Raw genomic sequence first — 9,717 nt, forward strand, 5'->3', positions numbered from 1 at the left:
GCATAATGGGGAAAGTACTTGAGTTAGAACCCTAAGACATTAGTTTTAATGCTGGCTTTCGTATTTAGTACCTGGGTGACTATGGATAATTTGCCTTCTTTTCCTGAACATGCATTTTCTTCATCTAAAAAATAACAGGGTTGGCCTAGTTGGGTTGCTAAAGTTCCTCTTAGTTCTAATGTCTATAACTCTCTTTCTCAGATCAGTAAATTTCACAGAGAATATTAAATAAAATAATAAGTGATAAAAATCACTCTGGAAAGTATAAAGGATAGTATAAACATTATATAACCATGCAGAACAATTATCTTTGGAAATACCTATGGTGTCATGACTAGAAATGCATCCACATTTATTTTTGTCTCTTTTCCTCTTTTCAGTCATTCCCAGCATTGCTACGGTGGTCATAATTGTGTGTGTCGGAATGCTGGTGTTTGTCGTAGCCATGGGTGTATATCGAATCCGAGTGGCACACCAGCATTGCATACAAGAGAGTGAATCAGCCAAAGAAAGTGAAATGGATTGGGATGACTCTGCACTTACCATCACTGTCAATCCCATGGAGGTAACCCACAATCCTTTACCTGGAAAGTCCTTCCTGCAATCTCCCTTCCTCTTTCTTCTCAGTCTTTCAAAATCCTAACTTAGCCAAGGGTCAGTTGAAGCCCTGCTTCTTCCCTCAGTTCTTTGGACCCTTCCTATCTGAACCAGAGGCTTTAGCACCCAATTAATTATGCATTGGATTATTTACCACTTAATTCTTTTATATTAATCTTGTTACCCAGTAAAACGATACACTTCTTGAGGGCTAGAGCCCTATTTTTTTTTACTTTTGTTAATAGAGTTGGGAACATAGTGGGTGCTCAGGAAATGCTTGCTGAGCTTTCCATTATATGTAACAAACTGAGCCTTGCTCCTAAGATTTGAGAGCTATCAAGGATAGAGTATATTCTGATAGGCAGTTTGATATGTCATCTATATTAGGAGAGCCCTCTATAGAATTTTTTGGCAGGGGATATGGAGGGGTATTGTTGGGGAAAAGTCTACCTCTGTTACTTACTATCCCATATGATCTTAAGCAACTTCTCTGGACATCAATTTCTTCATCTATAAAATGAGACAGTTGTATTACATGAACTCCAAGATCTATCCCTCTAAATCTATGATTCTCTGTCTAAAACTTTTTGAAAGTTCCTAAATTTTGTGAACATTTGATACCTACCTAACCATATACTACATCCCTACCTCAACTGTGAAATATCTAGTCACACATCAATACCTATGCCTTTCTTGATTTGTGAAAATGAACATACCCACAGGAAATAAACCTTGTCAACTTAAAACAAAAGTTTTATCCAAGCAAGTTTTAATCATATCAGCCAGAGTTAAACTGGTTGCTAGCTCATGGAAGAAATTTCTGTACCACCTCTTGAAAGAACCCACTAGCTAATATCAGCATCTCCTATCTTTATTTTAATGATTACATTACACTACAAGATTCAACCCAGACAGAAAGAACTCTCTTCAGGCAATATAAATAGGCCCGTACTTGAGAGAGGGACTGGGGTAGATGGTCAGGAGACTAGGAAGTCAGCAAGCAGATGATAAAAAGGGAGAATTGTGGGGTAATAGAGAAAGAAAGATGTTTGGACCTGTCTCCTATCTGTCAGCCACATTAAACTGTTAGCTATGCAATGTAAAAGTCAGCTTAGTAATTGAGTACATGTAATGTGTCCAGTTCTGTGTAACTATAAACTAAGTAAAGTAAAAGTAAAAAGTAAAAGAAAGCATGATCTTGCCAGCTCCATTTCTTCCTTCCCACTCCCAAGGAAATTAATCCAATAGATGAGTAAACATTTAAAAGAAAACAAGACCTTACAGAATACAATATACAGTAGAGATTTCAATGCTTTAGAGAAGAGAAAGGTCATTTTGGGAAGTAGTGAGGGAAGGTTTCTTAAAGGAAATGTTCTTTGAGCTTAACCTTGAAGGATGGACAAGATTTAGAAAGCAGAAAGGATATCCCATATAGAAGGAACACACATATCAACACAAACCCATTTTGGAGCACATACCACTTTTAAACTCTCCAAACTAAAGGCAATAGTTAAGTTGTTGGGGACCTGAAATTGAAATGAATTGGATTTTGGGACTAGAAGCAGATGAAGCAATGATTGCTATAAGAAGAAAAGGCATGGAAATGAGTGTACAACAAGAAAGACTGGACTTCTGTCATTCTTGTTCCCTGGATACATAAAACAGGAAGGATTATATCCAAAAGTAATATTTCTTTCTAATATTACATATTAGACATCATAACCTTCTAATGAACTTGAATATCCCCATCTAGAAAGAAGGTAAAAAATTATCAACTATTTGTCTCAACTTTTCTAAGGGTTAAATAATAAATGAGAGGCACCAGGGTATAAGTAATAAGAGTACTAATCTTCTTCTCTCTGATATATCACCACTGTATTACAACTTCTCATTGGTGCAGGCTAATCCATTAAGATTATAAATTATACAATTGATAATCTGAACTCATAGAAAAAATTTCCACATGTGTAAATCCCTAACAAAGATGAAGGAATGAGAATGGGCTAAAAAAAAAAAAAAACTCCATCACAACTCCAATATTCTTCAATACTTCTGTAGATAAGACATTTATTATAGCACTTATTAAATGCTCTTGAAATGTTGAAAAATAATAGCAGACATCTCTTTGAAATAATTATGGCTATGTTAATGGCTCTATTGTTAGACTGACTCATTGAATGATTGTGATGACCTTTGTAGGACTTACAGAGAATTCCTTTTCCCAATATTTCAAGGACATCTCTTTGACTAGAATCAATATCAGAAAGCCACTGAATTTCCCTTCTGTTTTACATAGAATATGGCCTATGCCCTTTTACCAGTTATCAACCATTTAGCATTAATGATGAACATATCTCAAAGCAGGAATATTTAGCATTAAGAGCAGAGAGTTTCCGAAGATTCATTTATATAAGCACTTTCATGAGTGTTGCAATAAAAGATCCTTTAATTAAGGCAAGAAAAAAAAATTGGTTTTATTGAGTGCTCTGAATTTAGGCTACTAAGGAAGGAGGTTTCTCAATGTGCTTTTTTCCCTACATTGACATCTAGAAATATGAAGAACCTGGACATGTGGAAGAGGAGAGTGAGGAAGACGAGGATGAAGAAGAGGAAGTAGAAGAAGAAGACAGCTCGAGTGATGACTCAGATGATAGTGAGGAAGAGGAAGAAGAGATTGGCAAGGGCAGAGGTGGGCAAAATGGCCCCAGGCAAGCCCAGCTGGAATGGGATGATTCCACACTCCCTTACTAGAAAATCCTGTGGTCCCAGGTATATCCCTTTTGTAAACACCAATACAATGTATTCCTGAGTCCAGTTACACAGAGACTATGAATTTGATGACAGGATTTGGATAGCTTTGCTCAGCACAGCTTCATATAATGACTTAACCCTTTGCTCCTGGGGGCTGAGAAGGCCCAGGAAAGCACAGATGACCCAGATAAGTCCCACATTGTCAGTGAGCACTCTAGACTTAGCTTGCCCATCTCTTCTTCCCAAATGTCTCTCTCCATTCCCAATGGGCTCACCAAATTCCTGTCATTCAATCCATAGAGTTTTTGCCTTTGCTATTTTTTCCATATAGAAAGGTTCTCCGCTTCTGATGTTCTTTATTTCTGCCAGGCCAAATGCTCCCTCTTGGCCTTGGGTTTCACTACACTGTCTGACTAAAGATTCTACTTTGATCACAGTCCAGCATTGTGACTGGGTGAATGGCAGTGGGTAAATTTTGCTCATAGTTGCCTCTTCTTACCTCTTTGAAAGGTCAACATTTTATGCAGAAAGGTTGGATGAACTTCATAACCTAAGTTTATATTGTTAAAAAGACAAGGTATACTTATTATAAATGGTTGGGTTTTGGAGGGAGAAAGAGAAAAGGGAGGAGAAGATATTACCCAACATCTTCTCTCTGGGGCCTATGTTAGCTTCTACAGAATATCAATAACACCAAATCATTCTTTATTGTCAGTCATGAGCAGTAGAACTGACCTCCAGCCATAGATGAGAGACCCCACGATGAGCATTCTCACAATAAAATATGATTCCCTGTTGGTTGGGCCATTACCTCTGCAGCCAAATGGTGACACAGAAATTTGAAAAACATCTAGTAAGCATACTCTCCTTTGTATCACAGTCCCCAAGTCCCCTTATCATCTTCTCTTTCTTGCTGCCCTTTCTTTTGATAAATGGGCTTCTCAAATAACAGTTGGACATAGATTAAAATGCCTGGAATTAAAAGTGAAAGATTAGAAATATAAAAGCTAGAAAAAGCATATTAGTAATAATAGCATCTGCCTCTCTACCACCCAAATAAAAAGTTCCAAACATTAGGAAGAAAGCAAACACATCAGTGTAACTTACTAAATTTTGGGGAAGGGAGAGGATTTTTTCCCTTTTTAAATGTAAAGAAATCTTTTTGATCTCTAGCATATCACAGATAACTAGTAAGGCAGCTGTTGCCATGGTAATGAGTCTAGAATATTTTGTAGTCAACAGAATAGCAAGTATGGACATGAAAATGATGGTTGACAAACCAGAAGACTCCCTAAGAACTTATATTTTAGATCGTTTCAACTACTTAGTTTCTGTTTTCTCCTGCCATTACCACCATGTTTTCATAGGTGAAAGTTTCCAATCATCTTCTATCCATTATAGAGACATTTTTCTGAGAGGTTCTGTATGGAAGAAAAAAGATCACTTACTGTTTGAGATTTAGATTTTAAAACTACGCAAAGGATTTTCCTGGCCATAGCATCTAGACCATTCCTTAATGAAAGGATAATCAAATTTAGAATTCAAAGTCCTTAAGGTCTTTTAGGGATCAACCAATGCAAGGGTATCTGATACAGGATCTCTAGGACCTTCTCACAAAAATTTTGGCTTATCAGGTCAAATCCGTGAATAAAAAGCCATCATCACTATGCTAGTATGGCACCTTGCATCTTGCAAACTTTTTTTTATGTGTCTTGTTAGGTAGTTCATTTTTTTCCCATACTCCTACCATTTTACAGTTCAGGACACTGGAATAAATTTGGAAACTGGTGACTTGCCCAAGGTTACCCAGTCTTAAAAGTCTCATCTTCCAAGTCTTATGTGGCTCTCTTTATGTCACAGCATACTGTCTAATCTGGCACTGTTGAAAACATATAGATCAGATGAGATAATATTTGGAAAGTGCTTGAATATGCAGTAGCTGACCCTTAGTAGGTACTTAATAAAATCTAGTTCTCTTTCCTTTCCCTTGCTAAAGAAAATCCTTTGAAAGAACAGAAGGATGGAGTTTCAATCTCTTAGCTGAAAATAGAACTTTCTATTGTAAAAATGCATAAGAATCATATACTCAGATCTGTTCTAGCAGGAAGTTGATGGGGATGGGGAAAGGGAGGAAAAATCTGAAAAAGTCATTTTATCCTTATCAACAAATTATTGGGAGATAGGTGAATTCAGATACAACTGAATTCTGAAGTTTTCAGCAAGTAAAATGAATAAATAATAACTTCATTTAAAAAAACCTTCTGAATTAGAATTTGATTGAAAACATGTTCAATTTTATTTTTATGACTTTTTTTTCTCTTTCCATTGCTCAGTGATTTCTTGTTTGCAGAGAACACGTTTTTTTTGGTGCCCTTCAGTTGTCTCCAATGGCTCTATTACTTATTCATGGTTGAATGAGTATGTATGAGCATTTTGAAATATTTATATTTCTGTTATTGGGGGAAAATTAGGTCACAGTGGCACATTACAGGAGTAGCAAAGATAGATCATTTTATATGGTATTGGGCAAAGAGATCTCATTTGTAAAGGGATAGTGATGGTAACAGGCCAGAAAGTGCTCTCTCTCCAAATTTTGTTTCCTTGTTTGTTTGAAATTAAAATGGCCATGCTAGCTTCAGACAGAAGAAACTAGAACTATTCTAAGTCAGGAAGCATTCATCCTTTTCCCAATACTGTATTATTGGTCATAGAAATAGTAGAAGAAGGAGGTCAGGAAGGAAAAAAGGGGAGGGATATAAAATGAAGCCACAATCCTTGCCCTTGATAATTTGTAGTTTGATTAGGGTCTTACATTTTACATACCATCAAACATGTAGGGAAAAGTAAAATCAATTATATGTTTCTATCCTTATCATTTAGACTAAGTCTCTAGATATATTTAACAATACAAGTGACTTTCTCCCCTTCATCTGAACATTTACAAGTATATAGACACACAGCCTAATACTTCCTCTCTATAGCATACCACTTTGGTCCATTGTCATCCTATGAACTGGATCAAATGAGTGACCAGATTTTATAACCAAGAAGTTCCAAAATCAGCAGTACATGAGACTACTCTGGAATTTCTACCACTTACTCAAAATAATCAGACAATCTTCCATTATTCCAAAAAGCCTAGAACCATTGCATTTTGGTAGATTCAATCAAATTCTCTATAGAAATGTATTCTGCAGTGAAGTTCATCTAAATTCCACAAAGGAATCATGGACTTGATTTCTGTAATTCTAGATGATTTTTAGATTTCTGTCTTCTTTAACTATTTTTTCTATTAGTAGCTTGATTTCCCAACTCAGGTATAGCTTTGGACATAAATACCTATAGATAGATAGGTATAGATATTCATTTGCATATCATGTACATGTACATGTGTATACAGTGTGTATACATGTAAATATACACACACACCCCAAATATCTCCAGTAACATCATCAATGTAGTCTAGCAAGTAATTTTTCTGCCTGCACTAAATCTAACTTGTTAATTCTACTAGAGAAAATCCTAGCTCTAAAACTCACTGACTTCCACTATTTTGTCATATACCACCACAATTTGGTTTTTTGTTTAAAGATCAGTTTGTGAAACTCTGTTGTACTGGTTACAAACATATGGCCTAGATTTATTCAGTTCCTTGGTTCTATAGCCAAAAGCAATAGAATGAAAAATGCCATCTAGTGTTTTAGTCCATTAATCAGATTGACTGATCAATCATTAAGATAGTCAAAATGGTGATTAATTGGAAAGCAGCTAATTTGGGAGTTTTCTGTAAATACACACACCAAGAATAAAATATCAGGGAATGCCAGACATGAGATAATAAACATATAATGCAACTCCCTCATTTTATAGCTGAGGAAACCAAAGAGAAGAGAATAGGTCTTATCCAAAGTCACACAAGTAGAGGAAGAACTGGGAGTTGGAAGCTGGGTCATAAAGATGATGTTCTTTTTGCACAGTGTGTGCAAAAATATATATATATAAAACCAACTTCATTTTGCCAGAATAAAACAAATTGCAATGCTCACAGTCCTACTCACTGCAATAAGACGGACTCATTTTTACTTCATCCTTCAAAACATCTACAGGAATGATACACTTTGAACTTGATTAAGGCCAGGTTCCAGAATGAATTCTCATTGAATCCAATCAAATACAGAACAAACATTACACAGTGAGAGGAGAAAAACTGGCATTTGGTTAACCAAATGATCAGTAAGACTTTATTCCATTGAGCTACAGCATTAACTACCCAAGCCCAGTTAGTTCCCCAGACGCTGCTAAGCCCATAATGATTTCCATGTAGGAGTATTCATTAGCTCAGACTTATTTTCATTTCAGCCCTGCTCATGATATAGTTCTAAAAATGATTCTAAAGACTTGTGCCTGTTTAAATCAATATCAACATAATCAGTGAAAAGTGCTACCCAGTGGATTTTAAAATTAGCAACCTCTTTGGCTCAGTGAGTATCAGTAACAGGAAGAGGGAAAAAAATCCTTTTTTTTTTTTTTTCCAAATATGCATTTATTTAAATTAGCCAAACAGGTGAGAGTGATGAACAGGATCTACTTATCTAAGAGAATCCACAGGTAGAAAACAAATAATTTTCTGATGAGAGGAATGCATTACTTTTTGAGTGAATTTCCAAATCCTCCTGATATATACCCTACCTGGCTAAGAATTGTGAAGTATGTTGCTCCCTGAATATACTATTATTGTACATTTATTAAAGGGTGACAGTATAAAAAGTTCCTAGTCCACTTTAATTTTTATATAACCATTTTCTAGTACTTTAGCTGGGGGCAAAGGACACAAATAATGTAACTTGGACTATTTCCTCTATCACCCTCATTTTCCTGTCTTAATTTGTTTTGTCTTTATAAATTTCTTTTTTAAATATTCTTCATATATTGCATCAGCTAAAAAGGAAGGAGGGAGCTGTGTGAGGGCAGTGACTCAGTTAGTGGTTTTGATTCTTTTCCAGGCAGACAAAGCTAAGATAAAAAGGTCAACTACAACAGAATTAAACACATATCTTGAAGAGTCAATTAGCAGTTTGTTAATATTTAGTGGTCTTGTTTGATCATCAGCATTCTACAGTTTTCCCAGGAGCAGGACACAGATGACCCTGGACAGATTGGCAGTGTGGCACTGTATTCAACCTGCTTTTGGCCTCCCAGGCTGTCCTCTGTCATAAGTCAAGGATGCAATTAGCATTTCTAGGTCTCTTAGCCAACATTCCAGTAAAGAATGCTTGGTTAAATTTCAATCTAATTGGGTTTTCCAAAGACAGCCCTGACCCTTTTCATGGTCTCCTAAACTCCAGGTGCACTTTAATGGGATTTCAGCCTGGAATTGCAATCAGAGTACTTCTGGGATTTGCCTCTGATTGGCAGGCACCATGACATTGATATGAAAGTCTAGCTTTTGTGCCTGCAGGGTAATTGGAGGAAGAGAGTCCCTTCTATGATTTCAGAAAATATCCCCTCTTCTCCATGGGGGAATCCCATGAGAGGGCCTTCCCCTTCCCCATTTCCATGTGTTATACTTTTAACCACCAAAACTGAATGAGTTTTAAATCTTTTCTGGAAGGCAGATTTTAATCAGGAAGGAGGGGGAGTGAACAAGTACTATACTAAGTGCTTTATAAATATTAACTGATTTGATCCTCACAACAAGACAGCTGTGGTTATTATCCCTGTTGAGGAAATAAAGGCAGAGATTACATGATTTTTCCCGGAGTCACTCAACTAGCAAGTGTCTGATGCTAAATTTGAATTCAGTTCTACTTGACTGAAGGTCCAGCATTCTAACAACTCTCCCACCTAGCCACTTCCAGAGATAATATGAAAGCACTGAGAGAGGGGGAAAAAAAGATAAAACTGAGGAGACAAAGACCCAAAAATGAAAAGTGAAGCAATTAAAGCATGCATTTCTCTTGTTTTGCAGTTTTAAAATCTCAGAAATGAGACTGGCTACAACAGTGGTTCAGTGTGAGCATAAATAAATCCACATATGTATCTATGTGTATCACTGGGGTGAGGGAGGAGATTTGCATAGCACAGTTTATGAAGTAATAATTGGAAAGAATAGCCACTTTTTATCACCTCTTATCAGGTGGTCTCCATATCCCAGAAGGCTGTTTCTCAAAATGAGTTTAATCTATTCTGAGAATAGATAACAGATAATGGAGGAAAACCAGATCTAATAGGAGAAAGTTTGTATCCTCTAGCTAGTCGGGGAAAATTGGTAGCTGGGCAAACCTAGCTAACTCTGATACAGTAATACTCAGAATCTCTCAAGAGCATTCCTGTTCAATCAGTGAAGCAGTGGGGCAGACTCTGCACAGT

General features: G+C 36.5%; 1 protein-coding gene across 1 annotated transcript in view; it reads left to right on the forward strand.

Annotated features, from left to right (window-relative positions):
* The window catches only part of CLSTN2 (calsyntenin 2), a 939,093-nt gene extending 933,447 nt beyond the window's left edge, over nt 1-5,646 (forward strand). Inside the window, exons 16-17 of the mRNA XM_074301665.1 lie at nt 381-565; nt 3,148-5,646. Coding sequence (XP_074157766.1) covers nt 381-565; nt 3,148-3,348 — 386 coding nt within the window. The 3' untranslated portion in view covers nt 3,349-5,646. The remainder of the gene's footprint in view (nt 1-380; nt 566-3,147) is intronic.
* The last annotated feature ends 4,071 nt before the right edge of the window (nt 5,647-9,717 follow it).

Source organism: Sminthopsis crassicaudata, chromosome 3, assembly GCF_048593235.1.
Source record: "Sminthopsis crassicaudata isolate SCR6 chromosome 3, ASM4859323v1, whole genome shotgun sequence".
Lineage (NCBI taxonomy): Eukaryota > Metazoa > Chordata > Mammalia > Dasyuromorphia > Dasyuridae > Sminthopsis > Sminthopsis crassicaudata.